A 13020-nucleotide genomic window follows, 5' to 3' on the forward strand; every position below is an offset into this window, starting at 1 on the left:
TGATTATTTCTAGCGGTTGTAGATAGAAAAATGAAATACAAAATTCTTTTTATTGTAATAATGTTTGGCTTATTTCAATGGATTATTACTATATTGAACAATAAATGGGCGACAAAAGGTAATCCACAAACAACAAGCCATAACTTTTAAAGTATTCAAAATAGATATTTTATGTCTTCAGTAAAGTTATTCGCAAAAGTAAGAGCTACAAATTTGCTGAAGGCATCATTTCGATATAACCACTTCCAAGAAAATTTGTGATAATATCTCACTCATAGGGAGATTAATCAGTAAAAGCACAATACCAAAAGAAAGGGCGTATTGCCTCCATTATATTCTCCGAAGATACTATTGACCTAAAATAAGCCGTTTTGGCGTTAATAATAGATTACATGTTTTTGGTCATATTTCTGGCAATGGGAAATGATAAAAATCTTTCGTCCGCATTCAATGTTAAATATCTCTTTTGATAATGGTCCGATTTCAACAATCTATAGCTTGTTTGAAAGGTATTCGTTGAAGCTGTCTAAAAACATATAAAGTGTTAATCTATGTTGTCAATTTCGGCAGATAATTTAAAAAAACTGCAAAAAACGCCATTTTTACACATTCAAACATTCATATCTTGGAAACTAAACATCAGAATCAAAAACAAATTAATAGCGTTCATACTGTTTTTTAGTTCTTTCATTTAAAATTGGTTTGGATAAGATCGGTTCAGCCATTGCTGAGAAACACGAATGAGAATTTGTCCGTTACATACACACACACAGACACACACACACACACACACACACACAGACATTGTCCCAAATCGTCGAGCTGAGTCGATTGGTATATAAGACTCGGCCCTCCGGGCCTCGGAAAAAATCTTGAAAGTTTGAGCGAATTCTATACATTTCTTTTATAAGAAATGTAAAACAAACCATTAAAAGGGCCCATAAGCCCTCTCGGTCTCCACGATGCGCCACTATCGAGGTGCAATGCAATAATCATCTTAAAGCAAAAGTCTGTCAGAGGTTCTGTGGCACTGATGCATGCAATATGCTTGATGATGTTCGCAATACCGTCAAACCCCTCAACCTAGGGGAGGAAATTTGGTGCCAATAAGTGATTTTAAGAACTAAGTTCCGATTCCTCAGGTTATTGGAAATCTGCATGCTCATTAGGGCATTTCAGATTTTTTTTAATGCTCGAAGGCCCCCCCCCCTCTCATATTGTGAGAGATACTTCCGTTCCTAGAAAAATACAGGAACGTGGCGTACAGGGTAATTTTGGCCCCAAAGTCCCCTATTTTTAATAATTTTTCTGCTCCGTGATGCAAATCGTACATATTGCAGTTTTTCTAATGTGAAAAAATCTCAGAAATCGAATGGAACCATTTTTACCTTTGTCCGCATACGAGAAGTTGGGGTTATAGCGCATTTTATCATTCATATTACATTTTATCATTTTCTCGTGCATATATCTCCTTTATTCTTCACTCAATTTTAATAAATTGTACCTTGTTGAACGTGGAAAATCCTTAACAAAATAAAAATAGATTAGTTACCGGTAAAATTCAGAAACATCAAATAATCTGACATACAGTCTCGATTTCACATTTTGATCATAAAATCGCACATATTAACTCCGTTTAACAACAAAATTCTTATTAAATTTACTACTTTTAGAGTAAATTACACTTGGAGATCACATGAGAAAAGTTTCCATCCGGGAAAAATAGGGGAAGTAGAGGTATCAGGACATTTAATGAAAAAAATGTGATTCGTAGAGTTAATGTAAAAAAATGATGTTTCTGAATTTTACCGGTAACGAATCTATTTTTTGCTGCATTCCTAAGAATTTTCCACGTTCAACAAGGTGCAATTTATTAAAATTGATTTAAGAATAATAGAGATATATGCACGAGAAAATGATAAAATTTAATATGAATGATAAAAGGCCCTATAACCCCAACTTCTCGTATTCGCACAAAGGTCAAAAAGATTCCATTCGATTTCTGAGATTTTTTCACATTATAAAAATTACAAAATAAGTATGATTTGCATTACGGAGCAGAAAAATAGGAGATTTTGGGGCCAAAATGACTAAGTACTCCACTTTCCCGTATTTTTAGAAACAGGAATATCTCCATTCAAATACTAAGGTTATTTCCTTTAAAAAGAAGTATAAATTGTAATTTTCCATTTGCTACTTCAAAAGTTATAGCATTTAATATATTTTCCTCCATATTTTCCCATTATACCAATTTCACAAATTTCAAGCGAGGTGGGTGGGAGTCTAGAATTGTTCAAATAATGTGAAATTTGGCATCTGAGCTTACTTTGACATTTATCACAATATGAGAGGGGACCTTTGAGGATTCAAAAAAAAAAATTTTGCGATGCCCTAATGCTCATAGTATTCAACTTCCTAAATGCAGCCAGTTTCGAGATATTTTAAATTTTGTTTACACAAAAAGAGTTAATTCGTGATATACGTCATTTTTATAAGTTATCCACGTTTTTTCCTCAACGATCACAGGTATTTTATAGAAAACATGAAAATATGTAACTCATATAGCGCTATTGTATCACGGAGAAGCTATCGATATAAAAGTTTTTCTAACAACAGTTTCAATACAATTTTTGAAATTCACACTACTCGGAAGAAAAAATACAATTTTCATATTACATATCATTTTAAATGTCATTTACACTCAGAATGTTCATCACAAAAATCTTCCAAAAGGTTGTCATTTTCAAGATAGGGGAGGCTGGGGCTCATTGGTGGTATTTATTTTTACAGGTTTGATTTAGGTATATCGCGCAAAATATAACGCGTTGCATAAAGAGACAGACTGTTGGCAACGTTCCTAAAGTTACTTTTTTCCACTTAGGGTAAATTGTTTTAAACCCCATTGCACGTTACGGGAGTCAAACATATAACTAAATTAGTTATGGAATTAGCGCTTAAATTTCGTCTCATTAGAATCCGACACTAACTTAGTGACAGAACTAAGCTAGCGCCGGATTGACGCTAGCTTCAAAAAATTTATGTGATTTCTTTATCCTCGCTTAGCGCCTAAGCCAGGTTTAAACGTACTGGTGAACCTGGTTCAAAAGTTAAGCGAGGGTGAAGAAATCGGCCCTAAGCCTGCGTGATATCCCGCAAGAAAAGGAATTCTGATTAAGCTGATGTGAATTAATTACGTCGAAACTTGGTTTGGTTTAGCAAACCAATGCAATATACACTATGCTATATTTCTCCGTAGTGGAGCGTCAATCCGGCGCTAGCCTAGTGCTGTCACTAAGTTAGTGTTGGATTCTGATGAGACGAAATCGAAATGCAAATTTCATAACTAATTAAATAAAAGTGTTTGATGAAATGCCTTTATTTTCGTAGACATAAATATGTCGGAACCTCGTTAATGGATACCGCGTAAATTAAAAAAATCCGCGTAAATGAAAACCGCATAAATTTCAAAAACCTCGTATGTTTCCAAATCCGCGTAAATGAAAACCGCGTAAATTTCAAAATCAACGCAAATGAAAACCACGTAAATTTCAAAATCCGCGTAAAAAGCGCTTAAAAAACCTGAGTGTATTATAAAATTAGTATGTATTTGTTTTTTGAAGTTTCGTTTCCCTACAGCTTCTTCTCAGAAATGAGTGCAATGCAACCAAGGGGTTTTCAAGTTAAGCTTTTTTTTTAAAATATGTCAAAAAATATATACACTCTTTCCGAAACTTAGTCTGAGGTCCTCATCTTTCATATCGCAGACATGTGGCCAATTTCGTCAAAATCGAATAGGGTCGTGCCTACCAGTTATCAGTATATATTGGCTCAAATGGAACGTTCCCCGTATGTAGTAGGGGATTTGTACTTTATCGTGACATCTCATCATTTCATGAGCGGAAGGAAAGAAGAAGAAGAAGAAGGAGGGAGGAAGTAGAATTGGAAGGGTGGAAAAAATAACAGCACAGAAATAAACAGCAGGTATATTGAACTCACTAGTAGTAGGGCTAAAGTTCCTTACCACATTGGATAAGAAACTTAAGTATGTCCCTGAGTTTCAGTCGTCCAAACATGGTGTCGTTTATGTAAGAAAGGCCAAAAATACGAAGTCGCAATTGCGTTACTGCTGGGCAGTTGCGTATCAGATGATATGAGGTTCAGTAGTCGAATTCACAAAGATCACATGAAAATGACTCCGCGCGCTGAATAGTCACCATGAGGTAATTGAGTTTGCAGTGACCGGTTAAAGCCCTGGTCGGCACACTGCAGTTAACAGATTTGGCACGGAATTGCTCAACGTCAATTATGAAAAATGTATCCTATTAACTGTTAAGCCAGCTGTTTATTTATTTAAACTGTTTTACTGTGTCTTCATAGAGACTTCACAGTAATAATCGAACATAACACAACTGGTTAGTTAGACTAGAAGGCCAAGTTAGGTTAAATGGCATTCAAAATTGTTAACAAACTTAGTGTGTTTCCCAGATTGAGACAAAAAATAAAAAGGTAGAATAATAATATGTACAGATACACGCAATACTCTAAATAAAAAGCAAACCCTTTCTATTAAAATTTGTGCACAATACAACCCTACTAAATACTAAGAATTCTCTCTGACTGTGACTCAAACATACCATGAACGGCTCATGAGACATTTGCTAGACCACAAACCAGGGCACTTGCTTCAATTGGTGTCTTTAAAGAACTGTACACTTTAATCGAAAACGAACTATAGTGAATAGATACCCTAAGTTGGACACCCAATCAGTTCAGGCAAAACAGTAGAATAAGAAAAAGGTGCAACAGAGATTGACAAATCACGGTGTCCACGGTGATGTTTTTGTTTCGCCCACACGGGACACATCAAAAGCCACGAATGCCGCTTGCAATCCTTTAAACCTATAGAGGAGTTACAAAATATCATAGCTTATCGTAGGCAAGGGAAAGGTATTTCCACTCTTGGGCTCTAGCTTGGTCCAGTCACTTCAGCTGTGCATTTACATGCGGATTAATTCGCATCGGTTAACATATTAAAATCGTTATTTGCCGTTGAAGTAGAGTTGACTCAGATGGCGAATATAATTTTGATAGCAAAGCAGAAAGTTTGTACGTTTCCACATAAACCGTTTCTTAAATTCATTATTTTCCTTTTTACACACCATTCATCATTCGTCTCTAAGAAATCGGTAAAGAACTGCCATCGAAAATCATCATAAATGGGGAATGAATGTTTTCAAATTAACGACGTTAATCCTCTAAGATACATTATGATTATTGACACCCAATAATTGGACAACGATGCGCTAAAAAAGCAATATTGAACGAAAGGGAATACAGACTAGATTTTATCTTCGCCCTGTTTCAGTAGTCCTGCACCGTGTTAAAGTCGTCCAACGTTTCGATCGGGTCATTTAATTTTCTTATTCTTAAATGTACAACATAAATTTCATTAATCAGAATCCTTACAAGTACACATCTCGAATCCATAAAATCCGTAATTCCACATTGCTGAAGATTTGCTGCTGCTCCGAGCCGAGTACAAACGAATACAAATCCAAAAGAGACTCCGTGTTGTGCACCAACCACCAGTATAATCCTTTCTTTCCGGAAAACACCTTAACGCTCGCCACGAATTTACGAAAATCCAAACGAAGAAAATGAGAAAACTTATCACAATCACAGTACTCGTCGCAGTGCACTGTTGCGAACAGGAGGCGAGAAAACCACAGCCACAAAGCCACCCTTCTCGGGGCTAATTAAAAGTGACTCGCCTGAACCTGACGTAATAAACACCGTCTACCGAGCCAGGGCCTCTTCGCAGTTCCTGTGGGTTTAGGCACCAACTTCGAAAATCTACGGCTCCTCGGAACGAGGCCCAACGGGGCTTCCAAAGATAAGACGAAGATGAATCCTTTCAGAAGACTGCTGGTCTGGCTACCAGTTGGAATTCAGGAGATGAAATTGGACAGATAAGGCTCTCGCATTCTCATCGTCATCATTATCCCTCCGAAACCAGCAGCGGCGGGCTCGACACCGAACGAATGAGTTGGTTCTGTCCCTGCTGATCACCACTCACTCTCAGCTGCTGGATGCTCTCCAGAGCATCTACCACCTATCCAGCTATCATCAGATCCGTCCAACACCTTAAAGTTCCGACTTTTAGCATCGCTGTTATTGCTGTTGTCACTCCGAATATTACTGCACATTCAACTCTCATGAAATGCGCATGATCCTCACGCGGAGCATCAACATTTTCGGAACAACGTCGTCGCCTCCACCGCCACAAATTCACCGCTCAGTTCACCTGCCAGCTGTGGACATCCCGATACCAGAGCCCGTGGCCGGAGTACGAACTCGTACAGAGTATGGCACTGGCGGAACAGCTACGATGCCAAAGACGATGGCAACGACGACGACGACGACGGTTGATTAGATTAGGTCTATTAGTATGCAAACGTTGTGCACTTGAATCCCCTTGCCGCTCCTTAACACCATCGAAGCAGCAACGCCATCCAACCAACCCACCTTACATCAAAAACCTTACCAGCAGCAGCAGAGGACCTTCTTTCCCGCTAGCATGCACACAGATCGATACGTATCCCCCGGAACGGAATGCAAATTGTGTGCACAGGCTGGAACCAGCAACGACCACCGCAGGAAAAAAAAGAAAAGTCGCACACAAATTTGGATCCAAGCCGCTACGGATAATCCTATACGTGGAGTTCTATTGTTTTTTTTTATTTCGAGTCAGTCTGCTTTGGGACACATTTTCAATTACTCTCTTTCGAAGTTTCTATCTATGGAAATTACTTTCCGGTGACTGGTCCAGCAAACGTAGGCCAACGAGCAAAACTGTCAAACTAGTAACACCGGATCGGAATGGGAATGAGAAGATTTTCATGGTTTATGTTGCAGTTCGATTCATTTTCCACCGAGTAACTCTCGACGGTACCCAGCGCCTGTGAATAGTTCGTATAATTTAGACCAAATGGGGCTACCGTGTCCGGGACAACTGTACGCCACTTTTCGTCCAAATTGATGAATATTGGTTTTGATTATAAAGATTAAATTTTGCAATGCTTTGAGATTCTAGCAATAGGTCGTGTTGTTGCGTCATTTAATGTAAGTCATTGTATTGAAAATTTGATCTACAGAGACTTCTTGACCATTGACTAAAGACTATCGAACAAAGACCGAAAGGCTAATTAAAGCCTTTTACATTTTTATATGAAAATAACGGTACTTTAAACTCGCCACATTTCCATTGTTTCCTGCATTATCATAAGCCAACCAAGGTTTGAAAATTTGTTATCTGTTGAATTTCTAGACTTTACCGCAATTTTACCAAATTATCCGTAGTTTCAAAGAAACTTTTTTTCCAAATTATCCGTAGTTTCAAAGAAACTTTTAAAATAATTTGAACATTTGATTATTCCAAAGTTAACGAATACTTGTTGTCAGTTGTCTGCTACTACGATTTCCCGAGTCAGAGCTATAAGAGAGCGGAGTTTTCTGCTCTTGCAACTAAGATATGTTCGATCTATTTAATATGCATTTTCTCAAGAACAACAGAACCATTATTTTCATTCCTGTCATCATGAAGAAAGTTGACAAAAAGATCCACTCTTGTCAAATACCACAGTGGTGGATCGAGTATTCCCGAGGTTTAAATGGAGCTTAGGCTTACGGAAATCGCCTTCATCCAACTCCACCACGTTATACACTCTGAACTAATATTGTGCATTATGCATAAATAAATTCGACATGTGTACGTTAGGCATAATGAACATTAAAACATGAATACATTAGCCATAATTAAGCTGACCAACCCTAGCGGAAAAATCCGTACACCTTTCATCAACGAAGCGTAATCGTTCACCACGCCAAGCACACGGTTCGCATAGTAAAAAAAAATTAGTCTAAATTTGTGTTTTTGCCTTTCTCATATAGAAAGGTTATGCAATCACTCTGAAAAACGTCAACCTAATCCCGGCCCGGAGGGCCGGGTGTCATATCCCATTCGACTCAGTTCGTCGAGATCGGAAAAAGTCTGTATGTGTGTGTGTATGTATGTATGTGTGTGTGTGTGTGTATGTGTGTGTGTATGTGTGTGTGTATGTGTGTGTATGTGTGTGTGTGTATGTATGTGCGTATGTGTCAAATAATGTCACTCATTTTTCTCAGAGATGGCTGGACCGATTTGCCCAAACTTAGTCTCAAATGAAAGGTGCAACCTTCCCATCGGCTGCTATTGAATTTTGGATCGATCGGAATTCTGGTTCCGGAATTACGGGTTTCAGAGTACGGCCACACAGAAATTTCTCATATAAACTATAGGAAAAATTAAAAATAGAATTTTTATTTTTGATGCTAAATGTGTTCAAGGTGCATGAAACGTCGAGATTTGATGCAAACTCGAAAAAAAAATTTGACTACGATTCACTTTTTTGGATTTTGGCACATTTTTGCCTTTCTCATATAGAAAGGTTATGCAATCACTCTGAAAAACGTCAACCTAATCCCGGCCCGGAGGGCCGGGTGTCATATCCCATTCGACTCAGTTCGTCGAGATCGGAAAAAGTCTGTATGTGTGTGTGTATGTATGTATGTGTGTGTATGTGTGTGTATGTGTGTGTATGTGTGTGTGTATGTGTGTGTGTGTATGTATGTGCGTATGTGTCAAATAATGTCACTCATTTTTCTCAGAGATGGCTGGACCGATTTGCCCAAACTTAGTCTCAAATGAAAGGTGCAACCTTCCCATCGGCTGCTATTGAATTTTGGATCGATCGGAATTCTGGTTCCGGAATTACGGGTTTCAGAGTACGGCCACACAGAAATTTCTCATATAAACTATAGGAAAAATTAAAAATAGAATTTTTATTTTTGATGCTAAATGTGTTCAAGGTGCATGAAACGTCGAGATTTGATGCAAACTCGAAAAAAAAATTTGACTACGATTCACTTTTTTGGATTTTGGCACATTTTTGCCTTTCTCATATAGAAAGGTTATGCAATCACTCTGAAAAACGTCAACCTAATCCCGGCCCGGAGGGCCGGGTGTCATATCCCATTCGACTCAGTTCGTCGAGATCGGAAAAAGTCTGTATGTGTGTGTGTATGTATGTATGTGTGTGTATGTGTGTGTGTATGTGTGTGTGTATGTGTGTGTGTATGTATGTGCGTATGTGTCAAATAATGTCACTCATTTTTCTCAGAGATGGCTGGACCGATTTGCCCAAACTTAGTCTCAAATGAAAGGTGCAACCTTCCCATCGGCTGCTATTGAATTTTGGATCGATCGGAATTCTGGTTCCGGAATTACGGGTTTCAGAGTACGGCCACACAGAAATTTCTCATATAAACTATAGGAAAAATTAAAAATAGAATTTTTATTTTTGATGCTAAATGTGTTCAAGGTGCATGAAACGTCGAGATTTGATGCAAACTCGAAAAAAAAATTTGACTACGATTCACTTTTTTGGATTTTGGCACATTTTTGCCTTTCTCATATAGAAAGGTTATGCAATCACTCTGAAAAACGTCAACCTAATAATTTTTTTTTCGACTCGTTTAGGGTTTCTGGATTTTAACAGAGGCGTAGTTGATGGTTTACGGAGAGGGGTTACACCCCCCCCCCCTCTACTGTTCGCGCCCCTCCTTTAAAAATCTCCTTAAATCACCCCTCAGACCACCACCCCATCCAGCCCTCATACCCCTCCCTTTCAACCCCGTCATCTTTAAACCACCACTGTATCACAAAGCATACCAATTTAAGCTGGGGAGTCGTTCGTTCATGGGACTTTCGCCCTCTTCACATACCCAGCCCCGCATGACAAAATGAGTTAGCAAGCAGATAACATTGATCTAATGATGATTAGGCTAATGGAGTATGATATTTTTTTGTTTCAAGTGTTTCACCGTCGACACGTAGCTCATCAAGTTCGTGGCTGGCATGCCATTGTGTATAAGTGCAAAGTGTACTAAGAATGTAATGGACATTTCCACAATTATGTTGAACATAAAAAGCCTCCGTGCCATAGTTTAGAGAAATGAGAAAGGCACAATTGCACCGCTAGGTGGATTAAAACAGGTTTTTTTGCTTCGACCAATAGAAACAGTAAGGGAGTATCCCCGGATGTGGGCCAGCCGCCACTTTCGATGTGTGCTTTTTGCTTGCGCTTAAAAATTTTACACAGCGTCAGTCCTTAATACAAACTAGTTTTTGAGATATCAGCCGAAAAGTGATTTTTAAAAGTTTAGTGACTGGTTTTTCCCATTGAATCATCGAACGACGGTGAGTAAAGAATGCATACAACTAAGTATTAAAGGGTGTACGGAATCAAATTGCATCACAAGAAAAGGTTCGTCAAAATTCCGATCGTTTTCAAACTTTCAGAGAATGAAATAAAACATAAGTACGAATTAATAAACTTTTTAAAGACGTACGTACCTTCCTCTTAACACTGCTCATAGGTTCTTGTGCAATGTTGGGGCCCTCAGTCTATTCTCAACCACCAAAGGCATCAGTCACAATACCAGTGTGCTCTCTGCTGGTACACAAGCCAGCGCAAAAAGATGCTTTTTTCTTGTGTGCATTGTCTCAAGAACAAAGGGAACCGTTATTATTATTCTTGTGTGGTGATCTATTAAGATGACTGAGTCTCACAGACAAAATGTGATGCTTAGGGCTAACACGGTGGCCATTGACTTCCGGTCTTTCCCCATAATACCGAGTATTGATAATGAGGAACATTTGCTTCATCCAGTTGGAGCACGTAAGACCCGCGCTGTGCTGATAACGTTCTACAAATTCGCCCAGGTCAAATGATTCATTTTGTAAAACAACTTGAAACACGTGTTGGATTGTGACACTGCTAAAATCAAGATCCCTGTGTATATGGATCACGGAAACGTTGAAGTCAAATTACATGATTTGGCACCACGTACTTGTACAATGGCCAATAAAAGATTCATGTGAAAGTGGAATCCATTAAGGAGGACACGTGGAGGAACTACTTTCCAGGTATTTCAAATGGCGTTTTGTGGTGAGAATGCAGGTAGAGCAACCCATTCCCTCCTACCTTACCCTGCAGTACAAAACAGAAGGAAATGATACCATTATACAGCGAACTCTATGTACATATAAAGGACAAACTAACACATACCAGTTCTGTGAACAAACGGCACATTACGGACAACCCGACCCAGAAACCGCTAAGAAAAGTTCATCTACAGAAAGAAATGCCAACACTCAGCCTCCAATATCATTCCATGAGCCACAAACGGTTGCCAAATTTGTGGCTGCTGTTCAAGCAATAATGACAACTGCGAAAGCCGCATCAAGTACGACAAACTCAATATCTATTACCATCAATGAGGGAACTACTAGCAATGACGGAGGGTTCACGCTCGTGACCCAAAAGGGAAAGAAGTTAGGAACAACACTTGATCGCGAACATCAAGGCAGTAACCCCGATGATGACCCGGACATGTGCGACGACGACAGAGATATGAATGACCCCCATAATACAGTTGACGTGAATGTAAATATTTCTCCGACACGAAAACGGATCTCCGCGCGCAATGGCAAGTCGCGCATACGGAATCGGATAGACTCTTAGTATTCATTGTTTATTCTTTTTATTTTTTACACCGTGTAAATATATAAAAAAACCACGTCTTCGTGAAGCTAACGCCTTGAGCCGTGTCAACTAAACGAATTTAAAAAAAAAAATGTTTCGGCCAACTAATTTTCGTATGGTAATCCATTTTTCCTCATTTCTGCGTTCGATTTCACTACCTAAGGATGCTTCTAGAGTGCCTGATTCATGATGGTCAAATATTTTCCAATTGGCCGCATTTCAGGTTGGATTGGATCTCACGAAATTGACACCTTTAGCCATACACACCTCCAGAACATCTTTAGAGTAACAGTGAACAGGGACAGTGAACGGAGAGATCTATCACAAGGAGTGGCTACAGAAGCGTTTACTTCCTCTGTTGAAGCGAATTTTCTTGCTGGATCTAACTTCGTGCCACTACTGAAATGTGATCTTAGCGTGGTACGAAGCCAACGGGGCCATTTTTGTACCCAAGGGTATGAACCAGCCCCCCCCCCCCCCAAGTACCGAAACTAAGGCCTATCGAAAAGTGCTGGGAAATTATGAAGCAGGTACTACGGAAGCATCCCAAGGAGGTCAAATCTGAGGAAGACATTAAGAAAAATGGGTTTCCGTACAGAAGAAGCTGCAATCAGATGTTGCACATGACCTAATAAATGGAGTAAGCCGTAAGGTGCGAGCGGATGGTTATGGAATTAAAGTTGAAAGAAATAAATATGCCAAAAAGCTTACTAATGGGTTTTATTTTATTGTCTGAAAGTTTGAAAAGGATCGCTCCAATAGGTAACTTTCTACAGTGTTTTTCCGTGATGTGGGACCCCCTTTATCTGTGTCCCCACAAAATTAATTGACTTTAAACACTACAGGGCATTACACTCGAATATTTGGTTTGGATGCTAGAGTTGTTTCATGAACATGTTTAATTTTTTATGATTGTTGTTCCCAATTTGTACCGATTTGTATTAAATATATCGATTGGAAGGCATACAGGCTCGACGTTAGACATACATGCGTTAGCAATAATGTACGTTAGACATAATGAATGATAGGCATAATTGACAAAAATAAAAATTATCGTTGTAGATTTATTGTAGACATTTTATCCTTAGGCTCGTTTTTTCGGTTTAGTAAAATCTATGCCATGGTACACCATCCTCTCGTATAGCTTTAACGAGAGACTGCAAAATGAAGAATACCATGCAATCAAGTTAACCCTTATAGGCGTAGAATTCCGTGTTATTGCCTTGGTAGGGCCGAAAGGAGCTTCATTTAAGTAAATGTTTTTGGCTCAAACACATTTCAAGCCAGTTGGATGTATACTGTTACAATTATAACCAAATATTGATTAATAATGCACAATAATGAATAACAAAAATACCATTCATGTTTTGAATTT

At 38.7% G+C, this 13020-nt stretch overlaps 1 protein-coding gene across 2 annotated transcripts in view; it reads right to left on the reverse strand.

Moving 5' to 3' along the window:
• The window catches only part of LOC131685098 (aryl hydrocarbon receptor nuclear translocator homolog), a 567322-nt gene that overhangs the window by 537783 nt on the left and 16519 nt on the right, over positions 1-13020 (reverse strand). Inside the window, exon 1 of one of the 2 annotated variants that reach the window (XM_058968544.1) lies at positions 5467-5894. The exons of the other annotated variant lie outside the window; for it this stretch is intronic. Within the exon in view, the coding sequence (XP_058824527.1) occupies positions 5467-5506 (40 nt within the window). The 5' untranslated portion in view covers positions 5507-5894. Of the gene's footprint in view, positions 1-5466; positions 5895-13020 lie in introns of those variants that run through there. 2 annotated transcript variants of the gene reach the window in all.

Source organism: Topomyia yanbarensis, chromosome 2 (assembly GCF_030247195.1).
Source record: "Topomyia yanbarensis strain Yona2022 chromosome 2, ASM3024719v1, whole genome shotgun sequence".
Taxonomy (NCBI): Eukaryota; Metazoa; Arthropoda; class Insecta; order Diptera; family Culicidae; genus Topomyia; species Topomyia yanbarensis.